Consider the following 24,331-nt stretch of genomic DNA (forward strand, 5'->3'; position numbering starts at 1 on the left):
GTAAATGCAGGAGGGGCTACGCCACATTGGCTTCATTCTATCTGCTCTTGGTTTGGTAAGTACAATTTTAATTGTGATTTAAGATAATAATTAATACAGTGATAATTGGGAGCCCCAACAATTATTTTGATGGCAAAATTTCACTTAAAGTATATCATAATGTAAATGAGAATGTCAATGTGTCTTTGATGACATCGTCTTTCACATTATGATACAATTTGAGTGAAATTTTGCTATCAAATTGTTGGGGCTCCCAACACTTTAGAGGGGCTTTAACCCGTGAACTGAGTACACCGTCGTTTTATGATTGTTGGATAGACTTCCTTCAAACTTTGTCAGTTCTGTACGAAGAAAAAAAAATATTAATGATTATATTTGGTTGTTTTTCTTTCTACTTTCTGTGCTAAACACATTATGTAACAGAAACACATGTGTTAACTCACATCCTAGGTTAGGAATTCAAGGACAATCGAGGAAACTGATGTTCTTTATTGATAACAACTTTCGGTTTCGTTGTGCAGTAAGGAATCTATTAGACTCTTTAGAGTCATTTGTAATAGTCATGTTATTTTAACCTCATTTTCATTTCTGTTTACCGTCTGTGTTCACGACAGGATTCTGTAACGAGGTGTGCTACGGAGACCTGGGATGCTTCGATACCACATTAAACTGCCACCGAGACTTCTTCCCGCCCCTCCCACCCGCCGACATCAACACCTATTACGTCATCCATACGCGTAAGACGGAGGGGAATCCCCAAGCCGTTGTGCGCTCCAATGCGACACAGGAGGCGATGGTGGATGTGGTTGGTGAGAGAAGAATATCCTTCATCATACACGGGTGGGGTGAAGGCATCTGGAAGCAGTGGATTCTGGATCTGAGGGATGCTCTGCTGGAGAAGGTGCGTTACTACAGAACAATCCACCTACCTGTAGAAAAGAAGTTATTATTATCTTGCAGTCTTTGCGACCAAATGACGCCAAATAAAGGAAGACCTCTCTTGTCATGGGTAGTGTTGCATTATAGCGAGTGTCAACTCATACATTGCCACGACATGACCTGAAATTAGATTACAGAATCGCAGAACCACAGGCGTTATAATGAAATCTCACAATTTCCCCTTGTTTAAGTTAAATATCTTTTGTGTTATACGTTAGTGACACAATTTTTCATTTTAATTATTTTAGATCACCTCTTGTTTTGAGGTCGTGCCATTTTTAAAACAAGCGAATGACATGCAAATGTTGATGCAAAGGTGATTTTATATGCTCGTCGAATTTTTAGAAAAGGTTGACCGATTGGAATTGTTTTGTGAAGATTACATTTTGTTTAAAGAGGCAGTTAGTAGTGCCAGACGTAGTCTACATGGAATACCATCTGTCTGGAGCCAGAAGGGCGTTAAATATACTTATACACAGAGTGTATGTCCTGCAGTTTCTGAAAAACTGTATTCCTGCCATATCTTAAATGAGACAAATGAATATGATCTGGGCCCGTCCTATAAACAGTAGCGATTAATCCCGAAACTTACGATTGATATCAACCACAGTTATGTACATAAGAGATAGGAGACTGTTAACTTGCGATTGATTAGAAAAGGAAACGCTCTTCTGATCATACGGTGAAAGTTCCAATGTTCAATGTTATGTTGTCTTCTACTTTGCTGCTACCTACCTACAGGAAGACTTGGCTGTTGTGCTGGTGGACTGGTCAGACGGTGCCGAGTCTCTCAACTACCTGAAAGCAGTACAGAACATGCGTGTGGTCGGCAGGGAAGTTGCCAAGTTTGTACAACTTCTGCACGAATACACAGAACTACCTTACGACAAGTTTCATCTTATCGGACACAGCCTGGGTGCCCATGCCGCCGGATTCGCCGGCGAGATGCAACCCGGTCTCGGCAGAATCTCAGGTAATAACATAATTATTAGCGACTCTTTTAGCGTATTATTTATTCAATTTGAGGTATGGTATGGGCGGTGTATCTTTTTGGAAGGGGTATCGGACCAAATGTGTCGACCGAAAAGGGCCGTCCTAAAAATTTTGAAAATTGCCGACAAATTATTCAAATTGATTTTAAAAACATGAAAAATACTTGCCGACACAGTAATGGATTTATGGACAAAAACTTTGAAGGCGGCGGGGAGGCGCCTTGGACGCTGTCATCTGTTTTCTCGTTCTCCATTATTCCACTGGAATGGGTCAATAGGGATGTGTCTAAAGCATTTTAAGGTAGCAAGAAATATATAATTTGTGTTTAAAATCACTAACTTATTTATTCAATGTAATAACTATTAAACTTTCTAGAGAAAGGAAAGACCGAATAAAGAACGATTCTAACAAACACAATTCTTCATCCTTCCCTTAGCTCTTGATGCTGCAGGTCCAAGTTTTGAAGGAACTGACAGAGACTGCAGATTGGACGAAACAGACGCCAACTACGTCGATGCCATCCACACAGATTCTAGCAAGCTCAGCGAAGGCGGAGTCGGCATTTCCCAAAGAGTAAGTTCCTTTGACAATTACGAATGAATTATTTTGTCTGGAGTTAATGGACAAGATGACCTTCAACTTTGGAAGGTGATTTATTATTTATTTATTTATTTTATTTATTTATTAGTCTTTTTTTAGTAGGGTGGCTCCATCAGTAGTTAAATACTGTTTTCCGTGGAGGCCCTACAACATAAATACAAAATTAACAAACATATTGAAAAACAAACAATCCAAATCGAAACAAAGTGAATTAAGTTACAACATTTTCGAACAAAAGAAAAGAAACAAACACAACACAATGGACCATATAAATCTTTATTTTCGTTTGTAACGACACAAAGTTTATTGTAATCTCCCGTTATTGTATGTTCCAAGACCATGTTGAATAGAGTGGAGGGGGGGGGGGGCAACTCTACCAATTAATTAGTGGACATTTTATGAAGTAACAGAGAAGTCAACCAGAGTTTTTCATTTACCGACAAGGCCTTGAAAGTTCCTAAACATGCCAGCATAAACTTGAATGGGAAGTGGTCCTGGATGTGAAAGTCCCACACCCCCCTCGAGCGATGTCCCTACTAGATATTGCTTCCAAAAAGACTCCATTGAGAAATGATTTGCTTACGAAAAACAGTAGTGGACATGATGTATTAATGCGTATATTAGAGACGATCGTTTAATCTACGACCATAATACTACAAGTCGAGCATAATTATGAATCACTAGATTACCATTCTGATAATCGGGTAGTCAAAATAAAACTTATTAAACCTATACACTTCTGCTCTGTATCGTTGTCAGGTTGGACACAGCGACTTCTATCCAAACGGTGGCTACGCGCAGCCCGGTTGTCGATGGTGGATGGTAGGTTGCAGTCATGCTCGCTCGCATCTCTACTTCATCGAGTCCGTACGTCTTCCCCAGTGCCGATACACCGCCATCCCCTGCAAGAGCGAAGAGGACTTTGTTGCGGGACGATGCCGGTCGTGCGGCGAGAACGGCTGCAAGCTGATGGGGTACTACACCGACGAAATGAATAACAACGGGTCTTTCTTCCTTAGCACTCGGGGCCACAGTCCATACTGCACCAAGATGAAGTTCTACTGGAGAAGGTTCTACATGCTGCGGCAAAGGCGATCCGCTGCTATGTCGGAGGAAAACAGGAGCATGAAACACAGCAACATGGTGCCCCTGACATGACATGATTGTTTCCGATATGTCGAAAGAACTTTGTCCCAACCTGTTTCATTTATTTGAAGGCGCTATGTCTTTGTCCTTTGTCCTTGAGTCGAACATACAACCACCGAAGATGGGACTTCATTAGCAGAGTCTTCTGTTGTTATATATTGGCGACATTGGTGATCTTAAGGATCTTTGTTCTTGTTCATATATAATTTGATTATATATAATGTGATGCGTCGTCTTCCTGAATCGAAGCTTTTTCTATACAAATCAAAACGTGAATTCAAACGTATATATTATTATATTTTACCGTGCCTTCTCAAAACACGTTCGAAAAAGAAGAAAAAAGTGCATTTTTATATTAAAAAAGTGATACCCCACCTACTGCTCCTGTATAACAACGAAATGTTAGTTTGTTTATTTTTATGACTAAATATGCATATTCATTGTATCATAGTATATTACAATTTCCTTGTGTTAAACATGTCCAATGTGCAAGATGTTATTGCATTTCATTAAAAAAAATCTATTCTTTCTATCTTAGAGTTTGTAGAATGACATAATTCTACAAATCCTGAGAAAAAAAGAGAGAAAGAATTAGTGTTTTGATTAATATTCAGTTTAGTTTTCATATTATGAAAATTGAACTTAGCATTAATCAAATGAAGAAATATGAATGGATTATTTCAATGAGCAATACCATGAACACGGTAGGAAGAGGACGGTATATACTATCACAAATATTTTAAATATAAATGCTCAGTCTAAACAATATAACACAATCTCTACCCAAAAATGAAAATGCTAGAAGCGACAGTTATTTCAAGCTGATGGCATCAGATGCTATAGAGCTTCTGTGACTCGTGTGCTGACCGGGCTAGTCCCTTGAATTGTCAGTGAGCTGAAAACCTGGATGGCACCGACCCCCACCGGGCCGAGCTGAGGATTGAAATGGGTGATACAAATGATTTTTAATGAGTTTCTGATAATATAACTTTATTATCAAATAAACATTTACTTTACTATAAAGATAACTGTTGCTGAGCTAGCGCCATGAGTCACTGGTCTGTGTGTGCGCTCTATAATTTTACACTATTATTATTATATTTCATGTCATGTTTTGCCTCTCATTTTGTGAAATCCTGTCTTCTTCAGGTATTGTCCAACATAATGCATTGACTCGTTTGAAATAAAAACAGGCAGGATAAGTGTATATTTTGTTTCATTTACTCTGTATAAATCTTATTCGTCAGTGCGCAAAAAGGATATTATATATAAATAAATTACAAGGTTGTATTCATACTATAAGTATTCAAAATTGCTAAATGACCGTATGACATTGAGGTTATATTACAAGCAGACTGTTTTTAACGATATAATGGATTATAATATTGTTGAAATTGGGGCCAAGGGTACTTTATTTGTCTGTGGTTTCGATATACAGCAGCCTTAATTATCTCTTCAAACTGGTGGTGATGTCTGTATAGAAGAACATATGTAATTATCTTAGTTACATGGTTAAGCAAGTTGCTTCCCCCATTTTCTACTCATTGAAAACTAATGGGCAATTAGCAGTATATTTTGCGACGTATACGATCATTATTTAAGTGTTCAGAATATGCGATTGTAAACATTATTGTGTACGTTCATAGTCTATATAGATGATTAAAGGCTGTGAGGGATTAGACCACCCAGGAAGATCACTGACAGGTGACTATCTCATCAACTCAGCTCTCAATTAACATAGAAAAAGAGGATCATGGGGGACCAATTGTCACCGATTAGGCATTGTTTTCTATATAGAGGGAGCAAGTAGCTACAAGTAGGACAGTGGGGCTTTCAGTGTTCAGAATATACGATTATAAAATATTATTGTGTACGTTCATAGTCAGTATGGGTGCTTGATCAACAAACAAACTACTTAAGAGCAGATTTAATGTATTTTTGAATGAAAATACTTGATTTATGTCTAGGGTCGTCTTATGCAGATGTTTATTTTAAAAATTACAATTATATTTTTTTCAAATTGATATCTGGCAAGTTATTAAGAAATATCTGCTTGGTTACAGCTCTAACTTATTGAGATGTATATATCGAATGTATGTGAGCTCATGGCGAATCTATAAAGCGTGCTAAAGAAGATATTTTATGCAACCTGTATACGGCTCCCTAGAGAAGGGCTTTTAAAAATAAAAAACACGCCATCGCCATAACGAAGGAAGTTGCAAGAGGTCTTTGGGCTGGTTCAAGAACCTAATCTTTGTAGTGATATGAAGATCACGTCTTAATGGTCTGCTTCGTGATCTAGTTATTGGTCTAGTTATTGGCATGAAGACTACATTATTGAGTTCTTGACCTGCAATCAAGGTATTCTTATGCAACGTTTTTGAATTTATTAGATTATGTGATCATCAATTGTTCGCTTTATTTATGTTATTTCGCTGTGTTATAACTTGAATCAAATTGGAAAATAATGTTTTTGTCAGAAAGAAAAGGAAAATTGCTATATTTGTATGAATATATTTTTTCTATTGTACATAAGGATATTTATGAAACTCCTTCCAATAAAAGACACCATGCTTATTGTGTACAACGTATTCGCGGAGTAAAGAGTTATTTATTATTTCGGTATATCATAGGCCTATATGTTCTTTCTCATTAAATCGAAAGAATTAAAAAATCCATATGTTGATCAACATGTGATGTTTCTTTAATGAAAAAATAACCGTGGCATTAAAGCCCCTCTAAAGTGTTTGGAACCCTACAAATTTGATGGCAAAATTTCACTTAAATTGTATAATAATGTGAAAGAGGATGTCATTTATAAGACACATTTCTGTAAGGATTTTAAAAACAAATACATGTATGTTTGAAGTCGAATATTGATGAAAGAATACAAATTTAGGTTTTCTGCGTACAACAGAAAACCCTATTATGTATGATTTTAATCAATATTTGTCTTAAAACACATCTTCTTCTTTTTTTTTGGGGGGGGGGCAGAGGGGGAATCTTTGCAGAAATGTATCTTAAATGACATCCTTTTCACATATTTAAGAGAAATTGTGCCATCAAATTCTTGGCAAATTTGAGCCGAGGCTCCCAACAAAGAGAGAAGGAGAGAGAGAGAGAGAGAGAGAGAGAGAGAGATGGAAAAAGAGATACAATGGAGAGGAGACATGGAGGAGGAAGAACAAAAAAGAGAAAGAGGGAAATAAATTAAGGAAGAGAATGCGAAAGTATACTTGTAAAGCGCTTAGAGACATTTGTATTAAGCGCTATATAAAAATTAAATATTATTATTATTGTTATCAAAGTGAGAGAGAGAGAGAGAGAGAGAGAGAGAGAGGGGGGGGGGGGAGGGGCAGAGATGAGGAAAATTACAAACATTTAACAAGCAACGGTTGAACAGATCCTTATAGATCTTGGATGTAGACCAGACTGCTTTTTTTGTCTCATTTATTCATAATTCCAATATCCATGAAGTAAAAATCGTACTATTTCAAAAATGAGGTGACTATAATTATATTCAACGAAATATTAAAATAACAAAATCGTGAATCATAAGGTCAATAAAGTGGAACAACATGTTACATGTATTGGATTGTTTTTGAAAACCAACGAAAATAATACAGACGATTTTCAAAGAAGAGGGGAAACTATTAGTACTGAAACATCGCCAAGTATTTGTGGTAAGTGGATGGAACATAAGAAACAATGAAGAATTACTGGAGGAAAATATGACAATACTGTGATGCGAACATTGTGTGATGGGCGGACACAGAAGAAGGAGGGGTTGGGTGAGTTATTCATTTTGTCCATGTTACGAGGGAGCCGTGGGGTAGGCGGGCGGAGGGGGGGGGGGGGTGAGCATCTCTTAGTATATAATTAAATTGTACCGAATTGAACTGAGCAATAAACCACATGAACCTTAATAAGTTTTCAAAAATATGAACAGGTAAGGAAATTAGGAGAGGCAGCATTTGCCACCACTACGCCTCCCCCTCTCTCTGCGTGGATATTCCTTTAGAAATTAAAAATGTTAAAAATATCTTTGATAGGAAACACAACCTTACAGTATTGAAATCGGTCATCAAAATTCAAAAAAATCCTCAATTCATTCACTGAATTGATCACTTCGTTGGATTCCTTCATTTGCTGCTATGTTAAATGTACTCAAATGTTTCCTCTCGTGCCAATTATGACTAATAGCAAAACTTCACCATAAACTAACCAGCACTTTGTGACATATTTTTGCAATTCTACAAAGTGTTCTTGGCATTAGTATAGCCATGTGCTTGAACAGTGAATAAAGAGTTATTTGCCAAGACACAAACCCACTTTTTAATTTAATTTTTTTTTTAAATTAATTTATTGATAAATATATGCTTTTGAATAAATCAAACAATCATACACAATCAATTGAAATAAAATCGTAGTATCTTAACATAGTTCAAATAAAACATGTTTCGTTTTCTTGAATAACAGTGTTTTCAAAAATGCATAGCTTTTTTATTTTACAGTTCCTTTCGATCTTTAATCAAACAAAGCCACTTTATTCCATTCTCTCCCTCCTTCCTAGTGTATATGAGCAAAAAGTCGAACTGTGCATGCGATGTTACTTCATGAATAAATTATATTCTGACAAGAGCAGTTCTAGAAGAACAAGCTATTGGGTGGGTGGGGGTTGGTGGCACTATTACCAGTATTACGGTGCGTTGCCACTAAACCCCTTTTCATTGTTGTGTTTGTCATGGTTGTTGTTATCATTCTCCCCACCCCTCCCATTTTACCTTTCGTCTTCCTCCTAGCCATTCCTCTCCCTTTTCGTCCAAAACTCTTTTTGAAATCTTTTTTTTTTAAATCGTATCCCTTGCCAATTCTTTTATTTCGAGTATTTATTGCTGCTCTTTCGGCATGTTCTGCTGAACGTTTTTCGTGTACCTACAAGAGTTTGTATGTGTGTGGAAGCTGCTTTCCACTCAAAAATCTTATGCATCTTTAAATAAACCCTTAACAATGTCAATATAATCTGTTCCACAATTAAACGAACATCAACAAATCAGAAATGACTGAGCACTAAATTTTGAACACTCATATTTTTAACTTCAAGCTAAAACCACTTACAATGCATGTTCGCATAATGACCGCAGACATAAGAGAAAAAGAGAAATACGAACATGGCACGAGGCCGAACGTTTGTTTCCGAAAGCAAGGTTCAAATTTCCCCTCCATATTAAGGGAATACATGGAACTTATCAAAGAAAGGTTAGTATGAAAGGACAAGTTTCAACCTTTTTCTCTGTGATCACTCTGCAAGGACCTGGGTCGCACATGTCAAATTGACAAGGTTTTTAAAAGTGTTTTGTTTTCGCGATTAATTTGTTTTGCACTGAACAGAATATCTAGAAGCAATATTTATCCGATGAAAATTAGTCTTGGAAAAGTATTAAATTATGGTAATGATAAACAGGTAGATAGGTTGATTTTTTGGTGGATGGATGGATAGATGGATGCAGTGGCGGTTGTAGAGGGGGAGGGGCATCAAGTCGCAAGCCCCCCCCCCCCTAAAAAAACTTTAAAAAAATCTTCAAGCCCCTATCCAATTTGTCTTGAGCCCCCAAAGGGCATTCCAATATATGTATTGGCCTGTATAAGACTAGTAGGCTATACAATTCCATGCGTACATATTATTTATTTCCCTAATCGCTTGATTAACTTGTTTACAGTCATTTTTAACTTTAAAGACAATAGTTATTAAGAAATAGTTTGAAAATGATAAGGAAAAAAAGAGAATTGGGAAAAGACTGAGTCATCAACTTATTAACTAGGTTAAAGCTAGATCATACAGTGAGTTATCAATGGTAGATTATGTTGCACGCAACAAAGAAGGCTTTGACACCAACACAAAAATATTAGAATAAAATCTTTACCACACAATTATGTATAATACATCAGCACACTCATTGAAATCATCACTAAATTTCTTTATATTTGTATTCCATTTCTTTAACTGCATTTGCAAGTTGTTCTTTAAGCACATGTCCAGCTATGTAGAACCAACATTCAATGGCGCATGCACTACATTAATTACTGTCTTTAGCATCACTATCTATTGAATTATGACATTTTAAGCGATCCCAGATTGCTCGTCCTTAACGTAAACAGATTGCATGCATTATCAAAATCAGACATCAACTTTCTTCAAACTCATCTCTCAGCCTTGAGACCTTGTACGATGATAAATGACCCAGGAGAATGTACTTTGACATGATGGAATGACAGATTATGACAAACATGACATAAACAATGGAAAGAAACCCTCGTGAGAAATCAAGAACTCGTGCACGATTCGGAGCGATCAAGGATGGGGGAACCGGGAAGGGGAGGGGAGGAGGAGCATAGAGCAGACACTATTCCGTTTTTTATCTTATATATATATATATATAACAACTTCTTTCCTCCACTATTTTCTAGTCCCAGGTCTTATTTTACTCTACATTGATCACCATTGGCGTATGTTAATCATGGACCTAAATCCAACCATGGATGGGGCAATGGCATGTGGATGAAAATAATGCAAGGGCTGGAGGGGAACGGAGTTTTGGAGGGATAGTGTAATCTATTTTTTCATGCCCATACACCTTCTCTCTCTCTCTCTCTCTCTCTCTCTCTCTCTCTCTCTCTATCTCTCTCTCTCTCTCTCTCTCTCTCTCTCTCTAATTGTATACTCGTCTATCGTGCACATTCAAGTTATTATATACATTAACTCATTATCCGATTATTCTAATTCACCCTCTAACCCTTCTTGTCAAAAGATTATACTTGTCGATAATTGAGACTAAGCTGATCATGATGATAGTGTTTTTTGTTTTTTTTAAGTATTGCCTATTGATATATGAAGAAAATTATTAGTTTTCGATTCGGGGAAGAGTTAGTTTGTACCAACATTCTTTTTTTTTTTAAAGAGATTATTTCATGCTAACCCAGGAAGGTATACAGCTATGGAAAATGAGGTCATACGTTGTCATATATAAGGTCCGCTAGACCGACGCGATGGGCCAACGAGAAAGACGACCCGCGAGACCGGCATGCCGAGGCCTCGGACTTTCTGACAATTTTCCCGAGGGATTATGGTAAGTGCGGAGTTGATCTCGATTGCTGTGAAAAAGTGGAGAGATTATATAAAAAGGAAGAAGAGGCAAGAGAGGAGAGAATGACATCGGATAAAGAAAATAATTAAGAATTGAAGAAGGACATTGCAAGGAATTCATGGAGAAAAAGAAAGATGAGGACAAATTTAACAAGTAGAGAAAGAAAACAGAGATGTTGCTCCGTGTGAACATGCTTTCATCACCTTGAGACATAGGTCACGTTTCCATAACAAACATATCGCATACATGTAGTTCTCTGGTGATTGATCATTCATTTGGGGATAAAATAAATAAATAAGATAAAATAAAATAATAAGATAAAATAATTTTGAACACATACTTGACCCATCTCTGTCAAATTCCCTGGATACCCCTCAGACATTACATTGATTTCAGAAAGTCCTTGTCTGCATAACAGAAGTAAATTATCAGTTTTACTACCCTTTTTTGTCATGTGCAAAGTTTCCTTGATTTTGATGACAGTGGACTTGAACTCATAATAAGATAAATATCGCACCTGTTTGACTATAAAACTTGTCTTTATACTTTCCAATCTAATCCTAAAGGTATTTGATGTAACTCCTTTTCATATGACTGCATGGTAGTACAACCTTCTTTTTTAATCGAGAAAATTGGACTTTGCGTTAACAATATTATTTACTTAAGATCCTAATTGGAATTCTAAAAATGTCAATACTATAAAGTGAAAACGTCGTAAATATAATATTATTTCCATTACCGATGACGACAAGTTCACTAAAAGAGATTAAGATAGGAAGGGTAGTGTTAGTGGCAGAATACGTAACCATTTCCCACTTATAGTCATTGAAGGATGTTAAATTCTATGCGGGAAAAGCTGTGAAGACATTGATAGGATTTCATTTCAGTTGAATACAATGACATAGTGATTTTAAAAATAAATATATATTACTTTTTACATTTCGTCAGGAGTAAGACATAAAACAGCTTATAATTTCAATAAATAAATAAAAGTAGAGTGTTTAATTCAATATTTTTCTTTCGATCAAAAAGTGTTAAAACCAGAGTTGGTGAATCTATTGGGATATTGATCAGAGTGATTTCTTCCTGGTCGCATCCATAAATCATTAAAACCTCCTAAGGGGCCGAGAAGAAAGTTAGTGACAAATGAGTATGATCTGTATTAACTTGCTGAGGATGGACACACCTTACGCATGTCGTGATAGTCAAGGATATCCTTGAAAAGTGATCATCGTTACGGCTCGCAGACGACCATACGAAGAAAAAACAGAAGAAATCATTGATCGCATACTTTAGGCATGCGCGTAAATCGCTAAAGGCGGGAAAATGACTGTCAGAATTAACCGGAAATTAAGACGTTCCTCTTTTGAGGACAAACATCGCCAATTGATGTGATTATCATGCTTAGATTATGGTGAAAGGATGGGCAGGGGTCAACAAGATTTGGCATGTCCAACTTGATTGGAGAGGACAGAAGGAGGGGACGAGTTCCGCCTTCGTTGACTAATCCGAACCCGGTTTGATCCACCTGTATAATGTCAGTCTTTCCCAGTGGCGTATCCAGCGTTGAGTGAAGATGTTGTACGCCACGCTAAGTTAAGCAGCGTTGAAGGAGAGAGAAAGAGAGAGAGAGAGAGAGAGAGAGAGAGAGAGAGCTAGAGACGGAGAGAGAGGAACAGAGAGATAGGAACATGAACACAGAGCTGGTATAACATAATACAAATTAAACATGTCTTTGAAAACAGTTATTTCATCCAAGTTAAACAGTAATTAATTTAAAAATGAACAAAACTTTTTCACTTCTCCTCAAGTTTAATCAAACTGATTCCTTGATTTTTCTTCCACATCTCCGCACACTTTCTCTCTGTTCTAAACACGCTCTCCAGTCTCTTCTCTCAATTATCATTTGAACATAAAGGAATGTCAGTCACTCTAGACAAATAATTGAAACAAATGAAAACAAGATATGAAAATCTACTATTTCTTATGTACAAATGAATACAAATAATGATAATAATAACAATAATAATAAAAATAATAATCATACATTTATAGAGCGCAAAAACTATCCAACATTAAGTACATATTCTACTGCGCTACAAGAGCTTCCGATAATATAAATATATTCGTATATACAAATCTATTATTATTACGAAGATAAATTCACCTTCTTTAACACAACTGAAAAAGGATAAAATCATCTTTTCCAACACCAACCAACAAGGATAAATTTATCAGTTAAATGAGGATAAATTTATCAGTTAAATGAGGATAAATTAATCTCTGTTAACACAATTAAATAAGGATAAATTCATCTTCATTAATCCAGTTAAATAAGGGTAAATTTATCTTCATGTTAACAGCTAAATAAGGGTAAATTAATCTTCGTTAACACAGTTAAATAAGGATAAATTCATATTCATTTAACATCGTTTCCAACACCAACCAACGAGGATAAATTTATCAGTTAAATGAGGATAAATTAATCTATGTTAACACAATTAAATAAGGATCAATTCATATTCATTAACACATTTAAAGAATAATTTGTCTATTATATATAATTGTAATACTGTATGATTTATATAAGTTATTTTAATTTTATTTAAAATCAAATCAAATAAAATAGAATATATGTATATACATGCAAATGATACTAATAACCCACCCACTCTAGCTTATTCCCAAGATAAGCATTATAATCCATACAACATATTGTACAGAATGTTAGGTTTTTATTATATCAATGACATAGACAATGTTTATTTTACACTCTAGCAGTTAAACAAATAGTTATATAGTTCTACATGTATGACAACACGAACATTACAGCAATGTCAACAGGAGCTTTTCTGTACATCAGTTGTGACCTCAGCCTATTTAAAATAACAACATTCCTAGTGATGTTATATTTTTCACTAACAATTTCTCCTATTCATTCCTACAGAATTCTGTTGAGAAACAAAAATTGCGCTCTGATAGATGTGGAATAATAATTAGCGAGTGTTTTTCATTCTACATATATCACAGTACGAAATTTGAAAACATTGCTCTTCGAATGCTCTCATATTCAGGACATGACGAGAAATAGTTGAGTTTGGACCGAACTAATTTCTTGTCATGTGTGATTGGTCCCATACACACATTTCTGTGTGCGGTGCATGGGATTTTCAACAAGGCTGGGTCAACATCTTTTTGTTTTGCCAATTCCCAGAAATTTTACAGTACGCAGCAAAATTCTCTTGTAATACATCATGAAACTTTTAACCTTTCCCATGCAGTAGATTCCAGACTGTTTTTGTCACAATGCCATTGCATTTCAAGTAATTGACATTTTATGATCTAAGATGGTCAGCAGAAGCAAATATTATAATACAGATTTCTGTACAACATATGCAAATATAACAAAAATATCAAATAAACAGAAAATCAAACTCCTTAAAAATCAACAGTTATCACCTTAACAATACTTACTTGTATTCATCAATAGCCTTTTTTCCGAATTAAAGGAACGGCTCTCTTTATTAAAGATAAAGTTGAGTTCTGGTCATGCGATTGCATTGTGAAAGAAAAGGTGTGGAATGGATCATAAAAAAAGTTGATCCTGTATGTATTGGTGTGTACTGCAACGTTCTGGACTCATCAAAATCATAATAAATTTGACCCAGTCTTGGTAAAGTAACAAGCACTGTACACAGAAAGATGTATATGGAACTACACAAATGGTGTCGGGGCTAGTACTACCTGGTTTTCTTATCTTTCTATACTCATTACTCAGCCAGTATACATTTTCTTCCAAAATTGCTTGGCACATGACATTTATTTGTAATCTTGAACATTCAGTGTAAGTATCGTTTGATTCTGTGAGAATTCATTTTTTTTAAACCAGAAATCAAGTTTATCTTTTGATTATGCCTATTCTCTTAAAACACACAGCTAATTCTTATGTACTATATCATGAACTTTTTAACCTTTCCCATGCAGCAGATTCCAGACAGTTTTTTTTCTCCTAACAATGCCATGGCAATTCAAGCACTTGACACTTTATGATCTAAGATGGTCAGCAGAAGCAAATATCATCATACAGATTTCTGTACAACATATGCAAGTATAACAAAATATTAAATATACAGAAAATCAAACTCTCACAAATCAACAATTTAGCAATACTTACTTGTTTTCATCAGTAGCCCTTTTTTCTGAATTAAAGGAACGGCTCTCTTTATTAATTTATCAATGTACCCTTCTGTCAAACCATCTCCTCTGATGTGGAGCACAATCAAGTAAGATTGTAAAAAGTTAGACATCCAATATTAATCATACATGTTTGAAAATGAGATTCAATTAAATGTCAATATCTTTGCATCTACTTACCCCACTACTACATCGTCGAACATATCTTTTTTCCGAGAAATTTTCTTAGTGGTGATGAAGAGATCTTTTTTTCATCCAGGGGTTGTGTACAAAAAATGTGTGCATGCACGATTAGATTTTTTAAAAGTCAAGAGCAAAAGGAGGGGAACTCGGAAAATGTGTCAGATCGTTGTTTATTGTGTGTATGATCGATTGCAACTTCACAAATTAAGAACTTACTACACATGATAAAAATAACTTCCTTGTTTTATCAGGTTTTGCTCAAACTTTCCACGATCTGTTTCTCGATTGTTTTTGCCATTACAGAATTTACCAAGATTTTGGATGGACTTCCCGTTTGATAGTTTAAAGGCCGTGTAGCTTGGCAAAAACTGTTTAACGCCATCTACGTCTTCTTTTGGACAGCTGCACATAAACGAAAGGACTTGATTAGTCAGCAACTAATTAATCTCTACATGATCAGCGTTCGCGAGACAGACCGTAGTTTTCCTCACGCTTCGGTTTCGCGTATGTTAATTGCACGCACGTGATTGCTGCGGTGTAGTCGTACTATACCCGATTGGCCCCCCGAGTCAGGACATGGGAAAGACAGTAGTCTCGTCAGTTTACACGCCCTTTATTACATGAAATCGTTCTGTAGTCATGACTGTAATCACGTTATCGTGACTGTAATCATGTTATCATGTAATCATGATGTTCATTATCAGACTCTTCGCTATCTCTGTATCTGTCTTCGAGAAGCTTTGCTGTCGAGGGAGGGTTTTGAGTCTCGTCCTCTTCTTGCCAAGTTTGTTCCACTGGAACTGAAACTGTACTCTGTGAAAAAAACAAAAGCAGCCATTATAAAGTTAAAATAGCATTTAAAGTCCAAGTCCACTCCAAAATCAATTTGCTTTTAATAGATGCAGAAAAACAAGAGGAACAGAGCAAAACAGATTTGAGTAAACTCGAATAACTAATAAGGCAGTTATGAATTTAAAACAAAGTATGGAACAATAGAGAACACTACAAAAATTGCCAATTTGGTTATCAGTTTGTGACGTCATTGCCTCACTATTTGACTATTGCTTTATACATTTTTATCCCATTAATTTCCATTGGTATCCCACAAAAACTTGATTTCCCCATGCCTTGCCCAGGTTATATGATTTGCATCATTTTGCGTACATGACATTTCACAAAACCTTTTATGAAATTTGAAGAATCGATACTATTTTCTGAATATTGTATATTCATAAAATTGGAAATTTATATTATCAATATAAAGAAAACTGTAAGTGGATAGTGAGGCAATGACGTCACAGACTCATGAGTGAGTTGCCAATTTGTCTTGTGATTTTCCAAGTTTTTTCATGTCATTAAGAATTCATAACTTTCTTATTAAATATCCGATTCTGCTCAATCTTTTTTTGATTGGTTTGTCTAATTTTGTCAGCTTCTAATGAAATTAAGTTAATTTTGGTGCGGACTTACCCTTTAAAATGTAATGTTAAAGGGAATGTATCATGCCAAATAATGGTTAACGCCATCTACGTCTTATTTTGCAAATAATTTTGCAGGGATTCAAGGGTACCATAAAATATCAACGCCTTCTTCTCAAGACGGTTTTCTTATAGCAAAGTAGAAATTGCTCAAATGGAAGAGGAATGGATATTTAAACATTTGGTTATATGAAAAAATGAAATCAAATATGGAACGATATATGAAAAGGAGCGAGATTAGGCACCCTTGAACAAAGTTTGGAAACAAACATTTCACAATTAATAGTGAGAATTTAGAAAATAAGAAAAAAATCTGTAATGTGATTCAATTTAGTAAAATTAAATCCAAAATGTGCTTTGTGTCTGAAAGTTAAAGAGAATATATTTACTAACTTACTTTATGACTTTCACACGGAACCGTAGTTCAACGTATTTAAAACAAAACAATTTAATGAAGTTACCCCCATATTTTTTAAATCAAAGAGTAAACTTAGTATATTTAATTAAGAAAACCTCCAGAATACCGAATCATAAAGTTTTATCCTAAACATAACACCAGTCACAATTTTTTTATATGGATTTCGCCAAGTGACCTCAGTGACCAGTGAATTGCTGAAATTTACGGTTTGAAATTATTCCCTAATACCGTGATAATCAAATTTATGACTGAAAAATCATGATTATTTCCATAAATCGATTTCACTTTGAAATATTCAATTATTTCTGTGTATCCGTAACTATCTTTAATTCACTATCCAAGGGGCATGGAGAGTTATACACCCCCTACCCTTTTACCGAAGCCCCTGTATTCCTTGCCCTAGGCGATGTACGACGAATAATATGAAGCTTATATCCGAGTAATATCATAACAAACTATTCTCACAGATACTGAAGGATATTACATTTATAGATTTCATCTCTACTTACCGTCAACGTGACGGTACTGCAATTTAAACAAATGTTGCCCCTTAGGCCGGAGTACCCTCTCTCTAGATCAAAACCAAGAAAGATTGGCGAAATAGTGTTGCACATCGCAGCTCTCTCGGATGACTGCAGTCCCCAAAGTAAGCCAGAAGACAGTGGGTTGCATGCCACCACACTGCTGCTAGCCATTGGTGGCGTCGTGTTCGATTGCATGGGAACAGACTGAGCAAAGAAATATTGTAAGTTAAAGAGCGTATATTCGATTTGATATCGTGATTGGGAAGGTGGTAACAAATGTTTGCTAGCAAAAGAGAATTAAACAACAACACAACATTTTATCAATTGACATCAACAATCACTATGCAAGGGGCATGGGGAGTCACACCTCCACCCCTTTCCCTTTTTTACTGAGGCCTCTGTATTCCTTGCCCTTAGCGATGTACGATAAATAAAATGAAGCTTATCTCCGAGTAATATGATAATAAACTATTATCACAGATGCTATTTAATAAAGTATGTTACATTTAAAAATTTCATCTCTACTTACCAGCAACATACCGGTACTGCATTTCAAACAACCGTTGTCCCTTAGGCCGGAGTTCCCTGTCACTACACCATCCGTAATTCGAGAAATGACGTTGCTCGTCGCAGCTCTCTCGGATGACTGTAGTTCCCCGCGTAAGGAATAAGGCCGTGGGTTGAATGGCACCACACTGTTGCTCATTGCTGACATGGGAATAGACTGAGCAAAGAAATATTGTAATTATAAAATGAATGTTAAAGAGGATATATTCCATTTCATATCGTGATTGGGAAGATGATAACAAAGGTTTGCTAGTAAAAGAGAATAAAACAAGAACAATTTCTTTTTTCAATTGACTACAAATCAACGATCAAGCAATAATACTTGGTCAAATTAGTTACCACTGCAAACATATCAATAATTGTGTTTATACAAGGACAAGTCCAATATATTTTGTCCTATGTAACCAACCACATGTCTACATTTAGGATTTCAGTATCTGATGACTGCATCGAGGTAATAGCCCTAATATAGAGCTTGAAGCAGGCAAAAAGTTTACAATTCCATAATTCGATGTAATACTTTATGTATGGGACCTACCTCGAACTTGCTGATAAAGAGTCTAGGTGTATGGTTTACTTGTTACGCTACTTGTTACTGCTTTGATACCAATACGAACATGATGAAAATATCCTCACCGGCTGGATGACTCTATTTCCTTGATAGTCTAGTATTTGAGATTCATCTGTCACTTCTTGGGACTCAGGCTCAGGGATAGACACCTCAAACTCGTCTCTGTCTCTTTCATCAAGAATCCTATCACGATCGAATTCAGCATCATGATTGTCTAAGTCTCCAGTATTCACGCTCCTCTGCAAAGTCTCATTCTAAAGGAAATAAGGGGGAAATGATGCATTTACTGTGTGAATCGTACAAATAGTGCTAACTCCAGTCTCCCCTAAAGACATTCACATGATGGTAGATGTGGAGATTTTGTGGTCTAGTAGATAAGTTTCCAGACTGTGAACCTCAAGGTATGGAATTCAAATCTCTGCCACAGCACTAGCATCCTCTGGTAATACATAATCTACGTTTACCACATTCGACCCAGGTGTTGTAAGTGGGTACCTAGTAGGATTTATTCCTTGAATGCAATGAGCGCTACTGGAGCCTGAGCTAAAGCTTTTACGGTAATGGTATCCAACGTGCTTCGGAAGAATATAGAGACGTTGTATCACGATAATGTGATTTTATATGCTATATAGAACGGATTCAACGGAAAGATTTATTATTATCAATGTTTATTAAATCTCTTTTGACTATGAAGAATACGAATCCCTTCTGGCTCATCTTTTTATAAAACGATTATATGGTAGAAGCATTTTGTCAAATGAACAACCTATTGATAAAAACTTAATCAACTGACCATGTTTATCAACAAAGAATGGATAGCAACATTGGGATCCACATGTGTAATCTTGTAAGGGTCGACTACCAAAGCTACGGAGGCAGCCTTAATGGATTCCTTCGTTTCTTCTGGCGCGGAGCTTAGATCATCAAGAAGCACCAGTCCTACCAACGAAAACTGTTGCTCACCGCCCACCACCTAGAAACAAACCCGGAAAAAAAACCAAGACTAAAACAAGTAATAACTGTACTTTCACGTGAAAAAGATGGATATGATACTCGCTTGTCCCATGTGGCACAATTCTGCCAGTGCGAATAACATAACACTTTTATTTTTGTTAGGTGATAACAAGGTAATGTTATGTAGTGTTCATGCGATTGATAAGTGCCAAAGTGTTCAGAATATTTTCTTGGGAGGAGGAAACAAGGCTAGATTTAAATTTCTAATGATACAATGACGACTGCTGTTTGGTGGTGTGGCAAGCACATATACTTTCCGGGTTCTGATACAACTGAAAGAGAGTGACTGCTACTACAGACTCTTCCAGCAGGACCTCATGAAATTGTGATTTTATTAACTACATAAAACTTAATGATGAGTAAAAGGTCCGTTTCTGTTAAGAAAATCAAGAAAATTCTCGTAACACTTAATTGGATTTTATTCGAACTCAAGTTAAGAAAAATGTCATGACTTTTTCCAAACTATCAAATATCATTGCTGTTTTGAAATACTTGTTGAACTCTATTCCTTTTCCACGGAACTCTTTTTAGGGAAAAACACACAAACTAATAAACTGGAAGACACACACACACACACACAAAAAAAAAAATCGTTGATAAATTTTGGAAAAACTTACCACGTTTTGATTGTAGTCCTCTGGGGGAAAGTCAACATCACCAGTTCCACCCACGATGGATGTGCTCTCTGGTTGCGATGTGGGTAGATCTTCTACGCTGCTTTCTTTGGACTGACAAAGATTAATTATATATAATTATAGTACACTGCTGCGGAGTGCTGCCCATGATATTGGTATATTTTTGTTCATGAAATGATTGTGATAATATGAATTAATCTTGATAGATAGAGTTTGTATCTCCACAGAACCTCATTGATCAACCTTTATGAACATTTAGACTTATCGATAAAGTTCTGAGAATATATAAACTTTATCCATCAAAAATAAATCATATTGTCACAACCTTAAGGTTAGAAAATTCGTTCCAACTTCATGGCCAACAGCTAGTGTGTAAGAGGTTATTTAGATGTTTATCAAAAGCACAAGAATGTCAAAAGGGATGCCAACTAGAAATACGGAGTTCGTATTTGGTAAAAAAAAAATTGTTTGTTTTTTCCCAACGCCCCTTACAATGAATACAAATGACATCTTAGACTGAAACTCCAAACTGCCCAATTATGGGTAGTTGTCCTATAAGGAGATTGTTGACCTTGAGCGAGGCATTTTCTCTACATTGTTTCTATCCACCCAGGTGTTGGATACCAGGTGAATGTCACTTTACTTGGATTAGTCAGGGTGTGCTTTTAAACGAGTGACTGACTGGAATGGAGTGGAGAATGTACACTGTAATGTGTATATTCGTAATTGAATCCAGTGACCGTTATGTAAGCGCTTTGGACGATTACGTTGTAAATGGTAAGGCATACAAAAAACTGTAGTAGTAGTAGTAGTAGTAGCTGTCGCTTTGGAGTATAATTTGTAGGCGTTATTTTCGGCCAAGGGGCAGTTTTATGTAGGTAGTTTCCGGTCCACTTGGGCAATAGTCAAGGAATACATGTCTTGGAGTATTTTTTTAAATCGTTGTCCGTTTCCCCTCGGCATGCTTGGAGAGATGTAAATATTCACAATAAACTAATTATTATCTGATTGACTAATGCCATGGCGATATTAACGTTTCAATATTGTAAAGCAGTATTTTCACAACCATGTCAGAAATAAAAGTACTCAAATGACTATGAAATGCCATCAGATTTACCCCCATTCATTAGATAATTGAATGAACGAATGTATGAATGATGTAATGTTCTATTTACATTTTTCCAGTTACTAGTATCCTCCAAAACTTGTTCGACACATCCTGCAACATAAACATCGATGTCCTTCCCATGTAGAGGCGGTTCGTCTGGTTCTGCAAGTGTTTTCGGCTGTAATTATTGCAATTCAATTAAACGGTGGTTTTAATTTACAACGCTTTGCAGCCTAAAGGCTGAATTGCATATGTTTTAAAAAAAATCTGAGTATAATTCCACATTTCATTGCGCCATTAAAATTGCATACAAAAGTAAATGACAAATCATAATGACTCACAAGGCTTCAGAAAAGTGTTAACAAATCCATTGTTTGTTCATTATGTAAATGCAAAATATTGATATAGAAACTATGTAAATTAGATAATATAATACACTTACACTGTTTCTTTTCTTATACCATTGAAAGGCTTTCCCTATAGGAAACAGGAACAAAACAAAGGGGAAAAAGGAGTGTTGGTTACGAAATATGTTACAATGTTGGTCATGTAACTGTTTGTTTCATGTTCTGTTATTTGGTATGATACCAAAATATAATAATTACCAGAAAATTATAATCTGTCCTTAGTATAATTTGAACAGTAAGATCAAACTTATTCTTTAATGCTCATCATCAGATCAATATGATCAATGATCACTGGTATTGTATACACTACATTTTATACGTACATGTAGTCACCTCGTTCCACGTTGAATTATTTTTTCACAGGGGAAAGGAACGTTCAAAATGAAATATAAGCGCATATTAGGGCAACATATCAGATAACTGATACAGGTTTAAAGATTTTTAAAAAGCAAACATTTACATTCTTGCTCATCAAAATGTGTGAAATACTATCTTTAAAGTTAATACTAACCCTTTTTGCGTATATACCGTTCTAAGAGCAAGAGGATCAGGGCGATGAATAATACTACTATAGCTGCAATATATGCTCGGACATTTACAGATGCAGTAGTTGTTTCTACTGGGGATCCACCAGTCGACGTCACTTCTGAAAGTAGACAATATTCATACGCAATACTCATTTTGTTGTAAGTAAGGTCTTCTGAATGAAATAAATCACCATAAACCAGTCTAAAGAAACTGTAAGCAATGGCAATTCCAGGTGGGGCCCCACCCAGAAGGGATAGCGCTTCGCGCACACAAGGGCTTTGCCCCCCCCCCCCCCTCGCCCCTTCCTGTTGGAAAAATCGGATTCCACCGCTGGTTAGGAAGTTTTGTTTGCCCTTTGAATAATATCAGTCATCGTCATGATCGTTAATAGTTAATAATTGTAGCATTTGTTGATGATCGTATGGTCTAATGTATTAATGATAACTACGTGTAAAAATAACAGCAAGAAAATATTTATCCTAGCTCTATATTCGCTTTTCACGCAGGGAAGAAAAAGAAACACAAAGAGAGAGTGGCAAAGATAGATAGATAGAGAGAGAGAGAGAGAGAGAGAGAGAGAGAGAAACAGAGAGAGGAGAAAAGCGAGAGAGAGAGAGAGAGAGAGAGAGAGGGGGGGGGAGGGAGAATTACAACGTAGAAGGAAACTGCATTGTTTACATGGAGAAGAAGACGGTAAATGCATACATGTTGTGCCTTTGCTACGAAATGTATAAACTGTTGAAGAGCAGTATAAAATAACATTACATTGTAAATGTGCAATTAGATACAAAAGGTATTCTTTTAAAGTAAAAGTGCTTAAACATACAATTAGGTTTGTACATTTGCATGCATCTATATATACGACAGAGTAATACAATAATCACAACATACCACGCGCAAAGTAGACGCACACGGTTTTATCTTCCACGGCACCCTTCAGATTCACATCCCGTGCTTTGCAGGTGAGAGTGGTGTTTTCTCTAATCCTTGTCAAGTCAACAGATGAGGATAGGTAGACGATTCGATCCTCCTCCTCCCATTTGATAACTGGAGGATGGGGAAAACCTGATGCGGAACACTCCAAAGATGTAATGTTTGAACCATTGATGTAACAGCTACAACCATTCACCTCCTGCCCAGTGTCTTTGCAGTGGCTCACAGATACCTCTAAATAGATTAAAAGAAGAAAGAGAAGAAAACGAAGAAGGATGAGGAGGAGAAGGAGGAGGAGGAGGAGGAGGAGGAGAAGGAGGAGGAAGAGGAGGAGGAGGAGGAGGAGGAGTGGAGGAGGAGGAGGAAGAGGAGGAGGAGGAGGAGGAGGAGAAACGGGCGTAACATGGTGCAATCAATGACTGGAAAATGAACGGTGCATGTAATATTGAGTTGAATTCATCGTATGCTTCAATCATCTTCACAGACTTGATTAGCGATTGGTAATTGTCCTAGAACCAAATGACACACCGTGTGCATGGGGCACAAATATATATATATATTTTTTTGGGGGGTCCAGTTTTTGAGTAAATAATTAGCGCCGACTCAGCCGGTCGGTGAATAAGCGGGGGGGGGGGGGTGGGTAAGAGCACTTTTTATTTATTTATTTTTTTGGTCCAGTCTTTGAGGAAGAATTTAGCGCCGACTCAGCCGATCAGTGAATAAGGGGGGGGGGGGGGGGGGGGGGTGATGGAGAACAACTATTTTTTTTTTAAGGGGGGGGGGGTATTTTTTTGGGGGGGGGGTCGGGGGCGTTTTTTGTTTTTTGTTTACAAAAAGGTTCAATTTACCTTATTATCCTATTTTTTTTTACCGTTTTTTTTTTTTTGGGGGGGGGGGGGCTTGGGGGGGGGGCGGGCATGAGAAATCGCTACGTGGATCCGGGCCTGC

The 24,331-nt window shown here is 36.4% G+C and overlaps 2 protein-coding genes across 2 annotated transcripts in view; one reads left to right on the top strand and one right to left on the bottom strand.

Annotated features, from left to right (window-relative positions):
- LOC765083 (inactive pancreatic lipase-related protein 1-like) lies at positions 1–5,390 on the top strand. The gene is made up of 5 exons (XM_030996826.1): positions 1–55; positions 615–901; positions 1,681–1,912; positions 2,369–2,505; positions 3,292–5,390. Exons 2-5 carry the CDS (start codon positions 794–796, stop codon positions 3,688–3,690), a joined length of 876 nt encoding a protein of 291 aa, XP_030852686.1. The 5' UTR covers positions 1–55; positions 615–793; the 3' UTR covers positions 3,691–5,390.
- Positions 4,516–24,331, bottom strand: part of LOC100891676 — a 26,987-nt gene continuing 7,171 nt past the window's right edge. Inside the window, exons 4-13 of the mRNA XM_030996693.1 lie at positions 23,342–23,617; positions 22,434–22,568; positions 21,958–21,992; positions 21,583–21,693; positions 20,390–20,500; positions 19,552–19,731; positions 18,824–19,012; positions 18,150–18,344; positions 17,606–17,824; positions 4,516–4,611 (exon numbers count right to left, since the gene is read on the bottom strand). Of these exons, the coding sequence (XP_030852553.1) occupies positions 4,516–4,611; positions 17,606–17,824; positions 18,150–18,344; positions 18,824–19,012; positions 19,552–19,731; positions 20,390–20,500; positions 21,583–21,693; positions 21,958–21,992; positions 22,434–22,568; positions 23,342–23,617 (1,547 nt within the window). The remainder of the gene's footprint in view (positions 4,612–17,605; positions 17,825–18,149; positions 18,345–18,823; positions 19,013–19,551; positions 19,732–20,389; positions 20,501–21,582; positions 21,694–21,957; positions 21,993–22,433; positions 22,569–23,341; positions 23,618–24,331) is intronic.

The sequence above is a fragment of the Strongylocentrotus purpuratus genome, unplaced genomic scaffold, assembly GCF_000002235.5.
Source record: "Strongylocentrotus purpuratus isolate Spur 01 unplaced genomic scaffold, Spur_5.0 spur5_scaffold_3, whole genome shotgun sequence".
Lineage (NCBI taxonomy): Eukaryota > Metazoa > Echinodermata > Echinoidea > Camarodonta > Strongylocentrotidae > Strongylocentrotus > Strongylocentrotus purpuratus.

Bases quoted from the DNA above. Each gene is read 5' to 3' on its own strand.
- LOC765083 (XM_030996826.1), top strand. From the start codon at position 794: ATGGTGGATGTGGTTGGTGAGAGAAGAATATCCTTCATCATACACGGG. The intron at 902-1,680 runs GTGCGTTACTAC...ACCTACCTACAG, and splicing joins GGGATGCTCTGCTGGAGAAG to GAAGACTTGGCTGTTGTGCT. The intron at 1,913-2,368 runs GTAATAACATAA...TCCTTCCCTTAG, and splicing joins CGGTCTCGGCAGAATCTCAG to CTCTTGATGCTGCAGGTCCA.